General features: G+C 36.5%; 1 protein-coding gene across 3 annotated transcripts in view; it reads left to right on the forward strand.

Annotated features, from left to right (window-relative positions):
• Nucleotides 1-16,962, forward strand: part of NAA50 (N-alpha-acetyltransferase 50, NatE catalytic subunit) — a 54,680-nt gene that overhangs the window by 33,798 nt on the left and 3,920 nt on the right. For 2 of the 3 annotated variants that reach the window (XM_055315953.1, XM_055315954.1), the window contains exons 2-4: nt 15,697-15,833; nt 16,232-16,351; nt 16,782-16,848. In XM_055315953.1, coding sequence (XP_055171928.1) covers nt 15,697-15,833; nt 16,232-16,351; nt 16,782-16,848 — 324 coding nt within the window. The remainder of the gene's footprint in view (nt 1-15,696; nt 15,834-16,231; nt 16,352-16,781; nt 16,849-16,962) is intronic. The other variant, XM_055315955.1, reaches the window with a different exon arrangement.

Consider the following 16,962-nt stretch of genomic DNA (forward strand, 5'->3'; position numbering starts at 1 on the left):
TGATGTCATTGATTATTAATATCAACCATGACTGCTATGGCCTGTGTGTCACATGTTTGCCATCCCTGGTCTCTTATTATCTCTCTTTATGATACCAAGAAACAAAACTTTGGAATCCTATTGGAACTGTTCTCTTTTAAGGTGCTTTCTTCATTGCTTTTATGTCTGTCTGTTGAGACCTGCTCTCCCATCCTTCCCCCTAATGGCACTTTTACTTTTTATAGCTACCTAGTACTGGTCTTTCAGGCAATAGATTCTCACTTAATACTATAAAAGCTCTAAGATAGCATCCATAATGTACTAATGTATCTTTAGGTATAGCATCTTTAGTCTGCTAATGAAATAACATTATGGAGGTGAACCAAGAAGGACAGAAAGCTTGGTGGGTTCTAGAATCTTTGAAGTTTTATATGGCCAAAAAACAAGGTAGAAGAGAGAGAGATACACCAGTGGCCACAGCTAGGTGATGAGAGTTTTATATGTAGTGCTATTCTAATTTCATTTGGGAGGTTATGTATAGCTATTGAAAGATCTTAAGCATTAGAAGTGAAGTGATCAGGGGATCCCTGGTGGCTCAGTGGTTTAGCGCCTGCCTTTGGCCTAGGGTGTAATCCTGGAGTTCAGGGATCGAGTCCCACATTGAGCTCCCTGCATGGAGCCTGCTTCTCCCTCTGCCTTTGTTTCTGCGCCTCTCCCCCCCCCCCCCATCTCTCATGAATAAATATTTTTTTTTTTTTAAGTAAAGAGATCAGATTTGTGTTTTCAAAATATTATTCTGACTTCATTGTGATGGCTTTGCCTCCTTGGCTCTAGGTTTTTTTTTTTTTTTCTTCTTCATTAGGCTATTAGAATTTGTGTTGAAAGGATGATTTGAAGCATACTGCTTAGAGGGGGGTATAGGAACAGTTTATGAAGATATTTGGGGAGCAGAATTAACAGGAATTAAAGTGGGATATAAGAGTACATATAAAACTAAATTTTTGTATTGGATGGGACTATTCATAAAGATAGAGGATACAGGTGGATGTTTTAACTTCCTGAGGAGGATAGTGAGTTCATTGTGTTGAATGTGAGATTTCTGTAGAGATAACTAGTAAGCAGTTTGAAATGTGTGCTTGGATTCAGAAATTGAGAAGTAAAAGCAACATTTAGGTGGTAGTAAGGGAAAAACCTCAGCTGGGAAGGAGCTCTCCTAATTGAATATATGGATGGATGACCATGAAAAATTTTTTCAAATAATAATTTATTTTTAGGTTATAACCTTAAGTAGATTATATCTAATGTGTGTTTAGCATTTCTGGTATCCAAGCAAATAATTGTTGAGATTTTTGTGCAGTTGACGCTTAGACTCACACAGCTTGCAGAGCTAATCCATCCACCACCACTTTTTTGATAACTGCTAAATTTACGGAACAGTGATTCTCAACCAGGGTCACACCTTTCATCCCTGGATATCTGGTAATGTCTAGAGGCATTTTGGGTTGTCACAGTGTGGGGTGGGGCATTTAGATGCTAGAGATGTTACTAAATATCCTACAGTGCTCTGGAAAGCCCCTCACAAAGAATTATCCAGTGCTTAATATCGGTAGTACTAGGACTAAGAAACCCTAAAATCTAGATGAGATGAGAAAGAGCCCATCAGTTAAATTAAGGGTCTAGAGAGTCTTGGAGTAATTCATCAATTCCTTGAAATATTTGAGGTCCTGCTCTAAGTCTTACAGTTCAGTAGAAGAGGTAGGGTATAAAAAATAAATGCTTACAGCAGCACAGAGGTGCTCTGCCTTGGAAGGGTACAAACAATATGATACAGTTCAGATGAGGTGGAAATCTCAGCAGGATGACAAGTTAAGGCCTTATGAGCAATTAGTATTTAAGCTGTGCTTTGATAAATTCTCCGTGGACTTACTTTTAAGTTAAGGGAATTTATACTTTAGAGGAATCACTCTTTGATGTAATTTACTTGAAGGCAAGAGTTTAGAACCAAATTTACTGCTAGCTAAGAAAAAATAACCTACTCTAAGCCCCTGGAAATTTTTTATCAAAGGGTCATGGGCATACTTTGATCCTTGCTAAAATTCTTAAGTTTTATTGCAAATCCCCTTTATCATTAGTATACCTTAGATAAGTGTTCTAGGTTTGGTATTTCTCTCTTAATAACCTTGAGTAAAGATGACTCCTTTGAGGGGAGTCATGGTATGGCTGATCTTTCACTATAATGAAAATTTGTAGATTTAGGCCTGGTTCTGGCTTTATTGGTAATTGGCTGTATAACCACAGGTCCATTTGTCTGGGTTTCAGTTCTGTCATCTGTGAAATGAAGAGGGATGGACCCAGAGGCTTCTAAGGTCCCTTCCAGATCAAACACTATGCACAAGAAGTTGCCAAGCAGTTAAAATTTTGTGCTACGGTGTATTAAACTTTAAACTTTGTCTCTACAGTATTTCATTTTCTCCTTTTGCAGTATAACTTAAAAAGTCAGACTTTGTAGAGAAAGACCAACTTTTGTGTAGTCATACCTCCATCTTGTGGCCCTTCAGAATATTACCACTCAATTTTGTTTTTATAATTATGGGTATAATTGACATTAACTTTTAATAGCTAAACATTTGAGTGCTTATTATCTGATGTTGCTGTGCTAAATGCTTAAACGTGTGTTATCATTGTATCACAGTGCTTATTTTAAGCCACAGGTAAAGGTTTTCTGCTACCATTATTCTAAGCGTGAAGTTGATAGATTTGACTGAGTAACATTAATCTTGTGGTGCTGATATAAAATAAATAACTAATGGGCTCTATAAAGTAGAAGGCAAGTAGCTGTGTTCAGATCTAAGAACTTGGTATACATGGGCACTTTTGCAATATCAGTTTTCCCCTTTGACATCCTCATTCTAAAATCTTTGGTATGAAGAAACTTTGGGATTTATTATAGATTTGAAAAACAAGGAAAAAAGACATGTCACATGAATTTACTTGAGCCAAGAGAATAATTAATTTCTTTAATTACTACTGTATTCAGTTTTTTACAGGTAGGGTTATAAGTGGATACCAACAGGAACCTGGGACCAGGCAGATAAGATAAAAGAATTTTTTAAAAAGAGCAGAAATGTAGGCTTTATGTAAAAGCTTCTGATATAAATATTTGCAGTCAACTTAAAAACAGTTGAGTCTAATAGATGTGGCAGATAGTAATGCTAAATTAAGATAGTTAAATTGCATTAAAATCTGGAGCACTCGGGTGGCTCTGTGGGTTAAGCATCTGACTCTTGTTTTCGGCTCAGGTCATGATCTCAGGCATGAGAGATCAAGCCCCATGTCTTACTCAGCATGGAGTCAGCTTGGATTCTCTCTCTCCCTCTCCTCCTGCTCCTCTTCCTGCTCCCATGTGTCCTCTGAATCAATAAATAAACCTTTAAAAAAGAATAAATTACAATGAAATCTTATCTGAAGTAAACAGTGTAGTGATTAATAATCAGCTTTCAAGAGTCAGGCCGATTTGAGTTTAAAACTAGCTCTCAACAACACTAGCTATGCCATAAACCTTAAAGCTGTAGTGTAATATATAGTGTGTTACTTACATAGGGAAAATGATTTAACATTTTATATGAAATCTCTATGCCCATCTTTAGCCTCTCTTTCCCTCCAGAGTTCTTGGATATGGAAATGTACCCATATGCAGTGGGAAGTTTATTTATTTAGGTGGATGCTAAATTTGTGTGATTAACATAAGAGGCTTTAATTATTAAAGATTCCATGGTGGGATGTGGAAGTCTGAGTTTTTAACTGACAAAGTGATTCTGGTATATAGGCAGATTTGGAATCCATTCTTAGATTTTGTGACAATGCTTTTCCAGACTTTTTCCTTAACTCTCTTGAAAATTGTTTCTTGGGTTTCTTTATGGGCTCCTCTTTGTTTACCCGAAAATTCAAGTGTTTCTTTTAGTAGTTGTGTTTTTAGATGTTCTAATTCACTGTGATTTTCTTGATAATGTGATATGTTCACATAATCAGAGATACATATTATGCAATATTTGTATTTCAGGAAATAGCTCTCAGAGTGATGTGTTAGAAAAGGGAATTCTTCCCTCATGAGTTAAATTAATGCAAAAAACTCTGGATGCATTCCCCCTACTATCTAATTGTTTTTAGCTACCTAACACCAACATTGCTTTTAGTCATATTAGGTAGCATTTAAACTACATTGTATAAATAATTTTTTAAATGATCATTCTTACGTAAAATGCATTTGACTGTAGTTTTAATGGGAAAAAAAAAAGTGTCAGGACATGTAGCCATTTACACCAAAGACAACGACTGTATAACAGGCTGCCCTGTGACTGGTAAAGTTAGAAGAGTAGGTCTGTACCAGAATGGAAGGCTCATTCTTGTCTAGATCTGGTTCAACTTCTTTTCTGCAAACCGAAGGCTTGGTACAGCTGGAAATTGAGGGATTGTCAATTGTTAAAGGTTTGAAATTCTTGCAAATTCTTGCAAAAGAATTCTTGCAAAAACAAAAGGTGTTTGCCTTTTGTGTTTTTCATATAGTAGAGATTAAATTAAGTCTGGCATCAAAGTGCTTTCTGCCATGAGTTTCAATATCAAAAATAGCATGTCTTTGTCCTTTCTCAGCCAAAGTTGCTACAAAACTTAAATGCAAAGTGCTACAGCTTGTAGTACCTTATGTAATAAGTAATGTATGTTTGTTTTATTTTTTTGTTGTGGAAATTTTCAAACACCTATGAAAGTAAATAGTGCATTGAGCCCTCGGTGCATTCAGTTCCAATAGGTGGTATTAATTTTCATAGTTTTTCATCTTTGCCTGATCAGTACTTTCCCTTTTTGTGGAGTACTTCAAAGGAAGTTCTTGATATGCTATCCTATTCTATCTGTTAATACTACAGTGTAAGTCTTTATCATGGAAGACCTTAAAAAAACAAACATAATACTCTTAAACCTAATACCATCTTATGATCTGATACTCAGTTTGTATTTGCTTTTTCTCATTTGTCTTATAAATATCTTTTTCAAATCAAAATTCAAAAAGGTCCACACATCATTTTAATTGGCTGAAATGCCTCATCATCTCTTAATCTGACAGTTCCTTCTCCTTTTTTAAAAAACTAACTTTAGAATCGTTTTGTAGTTTTTAGATTTACATTTGTGAAGATGGTACAGAGAATTTCCAGTTCCACTATTAGTAACAGGTTATATTAGTGTGATATGCTGTTAGAATGAAAAGGCAAGCCAAAAACTGGGCAAAAATAATTGCAAGTTGTATGTCCGTTAAAGAACTTGTATCCAGAGTATATAAAGAACTCTTACAATTCGATAAAATAAGTAATCCAATATAAAAACAGGAATTCTTATTAGTTCATGTAAACATTTTAGGTTTATTCGCAGGCCTAGAACATGGGCAAAAATCTTGGACATTTTATCAAAGAAGATGGACAAATGGCTAATAACCATGCAGAAGGATGCTTGACATTAGTCATTAGAGAAATGCGAATCCAATTAGATTATCACTTCATACTACTAAAATGGTTATAAATAGAAAGACAGTGAAAAGTTGTTGGTGAAGGGGCACTTGGGTGGTTCAGTCTGGTTAAGCGTCCAACTCTTGATTTTGACTCAAGTTGTGATCTCAGGGTCCTGGGATGGAGCCCTGCATCAGTCTTCATGCTCAGCAGAGAGTCCGCTTGAGGATTCTCTCTCCCTCTGCCCCTCCCCCCTGCTCTCATGTGCACACACACTCTCTCAAATAAATCTTTTTGAAAAAAGTGTTGGTGAGGATGTGGAGAAACTAGAACCCTAATGCATTATTGGTAGGAATGCAAATGGTGCAGCCACTTTGGAAAACAGTTTAGCAATTTATTAGTTTTCTATTACTGCTATAACAAATTACTACAAACTTAATGGCTTGAAAAGAAATCTGTTAGCTTAGTTCTTGAGATCAAAAATCTGAACTGAGCTAAAATCGAGGTGTTGGTAGATACAGCAATTTTAAATAGTACCCTCCCCCCAAAAACAATTCATGTCTACTTGGAACGTCAGCACATGGCCTTATTTAGAAACAGGGTCTTTGCAGGTGTAATTAAGATGGCCATATTCCATTAGAGTGGACTTTAAATCTGATGACTAGTGTCCTTAAAGGAAGAGGAAGGAGGACATGCACACAGAACACCAAGTGAAGGTGGAGGCAGACATTAGAGTGATTACCACAAGCCAAGAAGTATCTGAGGACACTAGGAGCTGGCAGAGGCAAGGAAGGATTCTATTCCAGATTCAGGGAGCATGGCTCTGCTGACCTGATTTTTGACTTCCAGCCTCTAAAACTTTGAGAGAATAAATTTCTGCTCTAAGCTACTCTGATAATTCTTTAAGGCAGATCTATGAAACTAATACAAGATGTTTCTTCTAGATGTCTAGATGAGAATCGTTTCCTTAGTTTTCAGCTTTTTAAAAAATATTTTATTTATTCATGAAAGACACAGAGAGATAGGCAGAGGAAGAAGCAGGGTCCCTAGGGGGAGCCCGATTTTGGGACTCAATCCCAGGATGTGGGGATCACAACCTGAGCCAAAGGCTGGCGCTCAACCACTGAGCCACCCAGGCATCCCAGTTTTCAGCTTCTATAGGCCACATGCATTCCTTATTTCGAAGGAATAACTAAAGAGAAAAGCTAAAAGAAAAACTAAAGCTTATGTTCACACACAGACTTGTATACAGTATTCATAACAGCATTATTTATAATGGCCATTGAAGTTAATATTAATACTGTAAAAATCAGGTGGTGAATGGATAAACAAAATGTGGTATATCCTTACAATGAAATATTGTTCAGTTGCTGACGTGTTACCTCATGGATAAACCTCAGAAGCATTATGCTGCATGAAAGAAGTGTAGTGCAAAAGATCACATTTATTTTATGATTCTATTTATATGAAATGTCCAGAAAAGACAAATCTATAGAAAGAAAGTAGATTTAGTGGCAGACTTTGGGTAGGAAAGGGGATTTACTTCAGATTTGCACAAGAGATTTTGGGGGTGTAATGTGAATGTTCTAAAACTGAATTGAGGTGATGGTTACACAACTCTGTAAATAGTCTAAAAATCATTGAATTGTATACTTAAAACGTGAATTTTATGGCATATAAATTATACCTCAAGGCTATTTAAGAGAAACATAAATGAGAGAGATGTAAAAAGTGGGAAGGGACCTCAGATTGTTTGCAGTTGTACTAGTTTACGAAGAACATTGTATCCAGGGCAGCCCAGGTAGCTCAGCGGTTTAGCTCTGCCTTCAGCCCAGGGTGTGATCCTGGAGACGTAAGATCGAGTCCCACGTTGGCTCCCCGCATAGAGTCTGCTTCTCCCTCTCCCTGTGTCTGTGCCTCTCTCTGTCTCTCCTCTGTGTCTCTCATGAATAAATAAAATCTTTTTTTTTTTTAAAAGAACATTGTATCCATAATAAATACACTTAAAACCCAGTTAGAGAACCCAGTTTCCTTTAAATGGGCAAAAGATTTGAACAGCTCCTTTACCAAAGAATGGGAAACAAATAAATGAAATAAATGAAAACATGATCAACATCATTTGTTATTTAGGGACATGCAAATTAAAACCACAATGAAATATCTTTACACACCTCTTAGGATGGCATAAATTTTTAAAGGTTGATAGTGCCATATGCTGAATGCAGAACAACTAGAATTCTTACACATATATGACCCAGCATTACATCTCTTAGGTATTTACTCAAGAAATTTTAAAACCTTATGTTCACACAAGAACCTAGAGAGAAATGCGTATAAAACTGTAGATTTTGGAGATTTCAGCAAAAGGATAAACTGGTAATATCCATACTATGGAATACTACTTAGCAATAACAAGGAAAGACCTGTTGATACAACAGTGGTAAATCTCAAAGACATTATGTTGAATGAATGAAACCAAGCAAATGGCCTTGTATTATGTAATTCTATTTATGTGACATTCTGGAAAAGACAAAGATAGGAGAAACAGAAAACAGATTGTTTGCCTGGGAGTGGTGGTAGAGTTGAACTACAGAGGGTCATGAGGGAGATTTGGGGACTTGATGGAACCATTCTGTATCTTGATCTAAATCTTGATAATTATCATTATACATGTTTGTCAAAACTCAGAACTATAGAGCAAGAAAAGTGAATTTAATTTTATATTAACTTGAAAACATTATAGAAGCTAAGAATGAAAATTGATCCCCCCCCCAAAAAAAAAAGTCTTGAAAAATAGAGGAACAACCAAGAGTACATGTAGAAAATTTGTAAGCTGATAGATTTGAATAGACTACATCAATAATTGTATTAAGTGTGGACAGACCAAATGCTCCAATTGTCATTGCTTGCTTTGGCAGCACATTACACTAAAATTGGAATGATTAGCATGATTCAATGTGATGACATTTTCCCTTTTTTTCTTTCATGCTTTTTTTTTTAATTTTTAAAGATTTCATTATTTATTTTTGATAGAGAGCCCATGTGTCAGCAGGGGGTCTGAGGAGAGAGGGAGGGCTAGGGATAAGTAGACTCCATGCAGCAGAGCTTGAAGCCAGAAGCAGGGTTCATCCCATGATCCTGAGATCATGACCTGAGCCAAAAACCAAACGAAGAGTCACTTGCTCGACAGACAGCCGCCCAGGCACCCCTGGTACTATTTTAATAAATAAAAGTAATACGTGCACATTTGTAATATTTAGAATAAAGAATTGTGTAATAAAAAATACTCCAGTTGTCAGATTAAAGGAACAAGACTTAAGTATATGCTGTTTACAAAAGACTAAATACAAAGAGAAGTTGAAAGTAAAAGGTGGTAAAAGATACATGATGCTGCATTGATTAGAAGAAAGTAGTATGTCTATTGATGAACAAAGTAGATTTTAAGATAGGGAATATTATAGCATAAAGAAAGACATTTCAGAGTGATAAAAGGTCCAACTCATTAACAGTCCCAAATATTTATGTTCTTAATAATAGAACTTGAAAATACATAAAGTGAACATTGACAAAACTGAAGAGTAAGAAGGAATACTTCCAAACTTTGTTCAAGGTCAAACATAATCCTGATTGATAAAGCCTAGCAGACGTATTACAAAGAAAGAAAACCAGATTTCTCAGAATAAGCTTTCTTGAGGTAACATTCAAATAAAAGAGGTAAGAGTAACCTGCAGCCCAGGTTGGAGAGGCTATCAACAGAGAAAGCCACAGGTGAAGCAGATTTGGGGAGGAAGATCAGAGGTTTTGGATACGTTTAATCTGAGGTGTCTACTACAGATGCTTTGAAGATGGCAGCGTTAAAGCCATAAGATTATGAGATTGAGGTCAACTAAGAGAATAAGTGTAGATAGAGAAGACAGCCAAGTACCATCTTGATGTGCATGCCCCTCATAAAATTGATTCTTCTTCTTCTCCAATCCCAACTTCCACATTTACACAAAGCACACTTGTTTTGTAGTTTTATGGTTTTATTAACACAACTGTGACGTGCATGTAAGCTGTCTATATTCATTTTCTTTGCTGTGCAGCCTGGCATTGGCATTGGTAGCTCTGATGGCCAGCTGGTTACTCTTTCCACAATGGCTTGGTTTCTGGAGGAGACATTGTGAGCAGTCCCTGCACAGTAAAATTTATTGGATGTTAACAGCACTTCAAGCTTCTTGACATTATGGACTAGGAACTTCGGGAAGTCCCTGGACAGCATGTGCCTTGTTTTCCTTTTGCTCTAGTAACTAATATTTGGCATCAAGATCTGGCCCATGAATCTTCTGCACACCCTGTTGTCAATGCCTGAGTTTTGGCCTGTTGTGCTTAATTTTGACATAGCAGTTTAACTGGTGTGCGATGAACTTCTTGGTCCACTTGTTAATGATCGTGGACTTTACCAGAGGTCTGAGGATGGCCATGATGCCCAGCAGAGGAAGAGACGGCTGCCCCCTTAGTAGGAGCCCCAGGGAAGAGAGCCACAAAGTACACTTAATTTTACCAAATCAAACTGCCTGTAATTTGGGGAATACACTGTTGCTATTTTGTTCATATTCTACCTTCTACTTAGAATTCATTTCTTTCCTTCTCACAGCACAAACTTAGTCACCCTTCACATCTGTTCCCAGGATCACTTTCGTTCTAGTACTATTTTTGTACTTCATGTGCATGTGCTATTACTAAGACATTATATTTATATATATAATTATATGTATTATATGTATATATGTAATTATTGTGTGTTGATACATATGTTATCAGACACTATTTCCTACTAGGTATAAACTCCTTTGCATTCCAGGTGTTAGCACATAGGTGTTCGTATATTTATTGAAATAGACCTGATTTATGCTTTGAATAGGCAACTATTCATAAGAACTTTGGAAATTATAGATTCACAGATAGAACTCTTGGACACCCTGTTTAATTTTGTAATGGAGGCTTTGGAATTCCTGTGTTTTTTGGAATTCCTTTTGACTTACTGTAGATTTTTTTTAACTTCTAAAAGCTTGTTGGTTGTAATCATGTTCTCATTTTCTTGACATTTCTACTTAGCACTCTGTTTATGCCTTTGATATTTACACGTTCTTTGCTAAATTATATTTACAAGTTGCTATTACTCTGATATATTTAGAATATCTACATCTTAAAATAATTCAGAAGTGATCAAGATGACAGAGTATTCCATTTCAATCAGACATATCATGTTCGTGAAAATGAAAACTGTATTGAAGGTGAATTTTGCTGACAAAGATATTTAATAGATACTTCTTGAACAGCTTCCAAACAGTATTTATAGTATCCCAATTTTGTTTTGAAATATATATGTGTATATACATAGAAAATATAGAAAGACTATATATAGAACCTATTTCTGGTAGTAGTCTTATAGGATATTTTCACTTCCTAAGTCATTTCTATGGTGATAGACTTTTTTTTTTAAATCAAGACCTGTGGGGTTTCTTTTGTTTTGTTTTGTTTTTTAATTAGGCAGGGAAAGATTAAGCTGCCTATTCCGTAATTGATTTAATACAGTGTTCTTTATTTAGCCTTGATCTGCCTACTCTAATGGAAATTTTTTAGTCGTGAATTTTTATTAGATTTAACCTTGCACATTGTATCATAACCATCTTTTCCTTCTCTTAAGGTTTAAAAATACTTGGTTATTGTCTTTTTAAGAATTTTTTTAAAATTTTTATTTATTTATGATAGTCACACAGGGAGAGAGAGAGAGAGAGGCAGAGACATAGGCAGAGGGAGAAGCAGGCTCCATGCACCGGGAGCCTGACGTGGGATTCGATCCGGGGTCTCCAGGATTGTGCCCTGGGCCAAAGGCAGGCGCCAAACCGCTGCGCCACCCAGGGATCCCTCTTTTTAAGAATTCTAAAGATACTAGAAGCCTGGCAATAACCTAGAGATCTTTTTAGTTTTTATTAATTTTTAAGTAATCTCTGCCCCAGCATGGATCTCAAACTCACAACCCCAAGATCAAGAGTTGTGTGCTCTTCCCCAACTGAGCCAGTCAGGCGCCCCACCTGGATATCATTTTTAAACTTTTATTTTATTTTTTTGAGATCTTTATTTAAGAGAGCGTGCGTGAGCCGGGGGGAGGGGGGTGGTGCTGTTAAGAGAGGGAGAAGCAGAACTCCCCACGGAGAAAGGAGCTTGACATTGATCTCCATCCCAGGACCCTGGAATCATAATCTGAGCTGAAGGCAGATGCTTAATTGACTGAGCTATCCAGGCACCCCCATTCTTAAACTTTTAAAAACCCACGTTGTTTCACTTATAATTTAGAAACTTGACTTCCCTAGGTTAAGTTTTTCTTTATTGTTTTTTTAAAAAACAAAAAAGATTTTATTTATTTATTCATGAGAGACAGAGACAGAGAGAGAGAGAGAGGCAGAGGCACAGGCAGTGGGAGAAGCTGGCTCCATGCAGGAAGCCTGATGTGGGACTCGATCCAGGGTCTCCAGGACCACACCCTGGGCTGAAGGCAGGTGCTTAACCGCTGAGCCACCCGGGCATCCCTTTATTGTTGATTATAATTTGACTTCATAATGTAGTTTTTCAGTGACTTTTAAAATACAGAATCTCTTTTTTAATTGCAATGGATAATTTTTAAGTACTGTGCTCTAAATATAATAAATACTACATTTTATTTCAAATAAATTACCCAATTTGGGGTGCTATACCCAGTTAAAAAGTAGTAGTATGCTAAGTAAAATAAGCCAGACAGATAAAGACAAACACTGCATGGCATACTTATATGTGACATTTAAAAAAAAAGTCAAACTCATGGGAACAGTATATAAGTGGTTACCAGGGTGAGGGGAATAGGAAAAGTGCAGACTTCAGCTGTAAGATTAATAAGGTCTGAGGATCTAATGTATATAGTTGAAAATTGCTAAGAGAGTAGAACATAAATGTTCTTACCCCCCCCCCAAAAAAATGCAAGGCCATAGATGTGTTAATTAACTAAATGGTAGGAATCCTTTTTCTAAAAAAGGAATAGGCAGTGTAGGTGAGATGTGATCCCTGTACTGCTTTCTTTTCTTTTCTTTTTTTTAAGATTTGTTTCAGAGGGGTGAGAGGGGCCAAGAGAGAGGTAGAGAGAAAGTGCTAAGCCAACTCAGTGCTCAGCAAGGAGCCTGTTGTGGGGCTTGATTTCATGACCCTGAAATTGTTGATGTGAGCAGAAACCAAGAGTCAGAGGCTTATTAACCAACCCTGCCACCCAGGCACCCCTGTGTTCCCTGTATTTTAAGGGTTCTGTATTTTACAGCATAACAATATCTTCCGATAAAAGTCTGTGAGTGGTAGATGGTGGATAAGTGAACCTAAGTAGCTATTTAACCAGAAAGGTTTTGGGTAAAATGTTATTTACTTCAGCCTTAAGAGAAAGAGTGTGCTTTAATGAGGGGGAGAGTTGTTCTGTGAGTGAGATATAATCTAATTAAAGAGGACCGGAATCTCACAAAAGGAATTCATTTTAATTGTGAAATAATACTTGAGAGGCCATATTTACCTGTATTTAATGTATCTACAAATTGAAAGAAAATATAACAAAGAAATCTTTATATTTTTTACTATGATTTTTGCATCTTAAGAATTTGTGTGGCTACTAAGAAACTGTGTATTCAGATTTTAAGAAAATATACAAGATAATGCAAGGGTAGTTGGTCACAGTCTAAGTAATAAAAAAACAGCATAAAAATGAAATAATTGAGTCAGGAAGGCTAAAGTTCCAAATGAGTATAATCGTCTATATTCTATTTTCTGCTCATCTGAATTGTGACGTTTCAGAGAATATTTTCAAAATTACCTACCATTCTTTTTTTTTTTTTTTAATTTTTAAAAATATTTTGAGTAACCTCTGCACCCAACATGGGGCTTGAATTTACAACCCTGTTATCAAGAGTCCAATGCTCTATTGAACTGAGCCAGGCAGGCGCCACCCCCAATTCTGATCACAGATTTTTTTGTATGTGCTTTAAAGGATTTTTTAAATTAATAAAAGCTATTTTATATGTTTATATATTGTATATATTTGGAGTGTGTGTGTTCCCCCCTCCCCCGCCCCCGAAATGTGTCATGCATGCTTTATTTAACGAGTTCCCTGATGGGGACTATGTAGGTTTTTCTTTTTTACCATTATAAAAGTGTGATGATTAACATTTTTGTTTAGTCAGTTCTCCAACAGTTTTTTCAAAACCTTCTGCATATGATGCAAATGATTGATTAAGGTGCATTGTTTGCATTTCCCTGCTATTTACTAATGCCATTATGATCTGGAACTAGCACCCAGTAAGACTCACCCTTTCTAGCTACTTGGATGACATCAGATTATTTTGTTTCTCTCTCTCTTTTTTTTTTTTTTTTAAGATTTTATATATTTATTTGAGAGAGCGCAAGCAGGGTAAGAAACCAAGGGAGAAGCATACTCCTCCTTGAACAGGGAGCCAGACGAGGGGCTCAGTCCCTGGACTCCCAAGATTATGACCTGAGCCGAAGGCAGCCACTTAACTGACTGAGTCACCCAGGCGCCCCGTTTTATTTTTCAACTCATTTTTTAGTTTGATCTTTTCTCTGAAGGATTTTATAACCTACTGTTGTGATTTTTAAGAAAGACAGTAATGTATGCAAGCAACTCTACTGATAGTGCTAGTGGTAATAGGGGAAAAAAATGTATATTCAGATTTGTCTTTCACATTTGATCAATCTTTAGTTTATGGTAGTGATATTGACTTGAGCTATTAAAAAATTCTTTTGTTGATGGCATTATAGGCAACACAGCTTTGTTACTATGAGTCTGAATCTTTTAAGCCTTAATTCCTTTTCCCGTGGAACAAATTGTTTTGATTACATATGGTTTATGTTGCATTATTGGTAAGTAGTTTTCAAACAGCACCCCACCCTGTGTGGGTTCCTTTGTTTAATTTCCAGAGATTTCTTCTTTTTTCTTTTTTTTTAAGATTTTATTTTATTAATTTGTGAGAGACCCAGAGAGAGAGAGGCAGAGACAGAGGGAGATGCAGGCTCCTCGAAGGGAACTCAACACGGGACTCAGTCCCTGAACCCAGGATCACGCTCTGAGCAGAAGACTGATGCTCAACCACTGAGCCACTCAGGTGTTCCTGTTTCCAGAGATTCTGCTCCTGAAAGTGGCATGAGTCCAGGAATCTGGATTTGGGGGGGGGGGTGTTGTTTTTTGTTTTTTAAGATTTTATTTATTCATGAGAGACACACAGAGAGAGAGGCAGAGACACAGGCAGAGGGAGAAGCAGGCTCCATGCAGGGAGCCCGATGCGGGACTTGATCCCTGGTCTCCAGGATCACGCCCTGGGCCGAAGGCTGCGCTAAACCGCTGAGCCAACACCCCCGCCCCCACCCCCACCCACCCCGGGCTGCCCGGAATCTGGATTTTGAATACCACCCCAAGTGACTGATATGGGTGGTTCCTAGTTTAATTAATACAATATACATAATTTTTGTCCGTTTGGATTATTTTCTTAATAAATTTCTAAAGTAGGATTACTTCCATAAAGAAGATGTAATAACTTTCAGGCTTTTTTTTTTTTTTTAAGATTTTATTTATTCATGAGAGACACACAGAGGCAGAGACACAGGCAGAGGGAGAAGCAGGCTCCACGCAGGGAGCCCGACATGGGACTCCATCCCAGGTCTCCAGGATCATGCCCTGGGCTGAAGGCGGCACTAAACCTCTGAGCCACCGGGCTGCCCCCTTTCAGGCTTTTTGATACATAGTACAAGATTGTCTTCCAGAGATACTCTGTTTACGTTTTCACCATTTTCATTTGCCACCCCCTTGCCAATATTTGGTATCATCAGTCCTTTTGATCAGTAATAGATGTCTAAATTTTTCTGAACTGTAAACTACAAGGAAAATTCTGGGATTTATATAGAATATTAGTCTGGCCTTTTTAGTAATTGTTTACTGTATTTATCTCTAAATGTATAAAATTATATGAAAGCTGTGAATTGAATCTGGATGGAATGGCCAGCAGAATCTTATAAATGGTAATCTGCAGAGGATTATAAAGTCATTATGAAAGGCTTGATTTATCAGTCATGAAAAAAAGCTTTAGTACTCTTCTAAATGTGTTCATCTTAACAGATGAAGCTAATTATATTTTATTGAGTACATTTTGGTTTGTTCCAGTAGCCGGATCGAGCTGGGAGATGTGACACCACACAATATTAAACAGTTGAAGAGATTAAACCAGGTCATCTTTCCAGTCAGCTACAATGACAAGTTCTACAAGGATGTGCTGGAGGTTGGCGAGCTAGCAAAACTTGGTATTATACAGTTTCTTTTCTCCCTTCATTTGTTTGTTGGTGTTCTTGACCCTAGTTTTTAACATTAGAGCAGAATTAAATGATTTAATCCCCTTATTTTACAAGTAGGAAATGGGGGGTGATTCAGATTCTTAGCAAAATCTCAGAGAAACCAAGACGATATTTGAGTTTTAAAAGAAAATGCTAAATATCTTCTCTTATTTATTAGTGTGTGTCTTTTACTAGAAGAGGCTTAAATCCCTAAAAAGAAGTAGGAAATTTTTGAAGCTGTCGATATTCAAAGTAGCTGATAAAATTTAATGCCAATAACAGTAATTTAGTTCTTATAGAAGGGGGGAGATTGAATAAAATGTGTTATTCTGTCTTTGAACTTTATATTTTTATGTTTTCCATGGCAGCCTATTTCAATGATATTGCAGTAGGTGCAGTATGCTGTAGGGTGGATCATTCACAGAATCAGAAGAGACTTTACATCATGACACTAGGATGTCTGGCACCATACCGAAGGCTAGGAATAGGTAAATTTATTTTTATTTTTTTTATTTGTTTAAAGAAGCATAAATACATAGTTACTGTTTCTGACCCAGTGAGTCAGACCGTTTCTTTTGGGAATATTGGGAAAGAGTTGCTGAATTATATAAGGTAGGAAATGGCTTTAATATATTTCGGCTAGAAGCGCTATATAGATTTGTTATCAATGTCCCTTTTGCTTTTTTTGTTTTCCTTTGACCTGTAAGGGCTTGTATATAAAAGTTGTTTTTCTGCTAGGAGTTTAAAACATCTGTAGATAACGTTGAGAGAAAACAAAATTTTTAAAAATCAGGTTGTCTATAGTGTTTACCTCAGATTCTCTTAGGACCCAATAAATGTTAAGATGGCAATTAGATATATAACGTAAAGATTGATTTTTATGAGATTACTTATTTGTTTGTCTTGTCTTGTTAATAGGAACTAAAATGTTAAATCATGTCTTAAACATCTGTGAAAAAGATGGCACTTTTGACAACATCTATCTGTAAGTAAAATAATATTTAATGTCCTTAAAGATTTTAATAGATTGGCAATAAAAATCTTTACTAGAAACTTTAAAATCTGGTTAGTTATTTCATTGTCTTTTGGAAAAACCATG

Source organism: Nyctereutes procyonoides, unplaced genomic scaffold (assembly GCF_905146905.1).
Source record: "Nyctereutes procyonoides isolate TBG_1078 unplaced genomic scaffold, NYPRO_anot_genome, whole genome shotgun sequence".
NCBI lineage: Eukaryota > Metazoa > Chordata > Mammalia > Carnivora > Canidae > Nyctereutes > Nyctereutes procyonoides.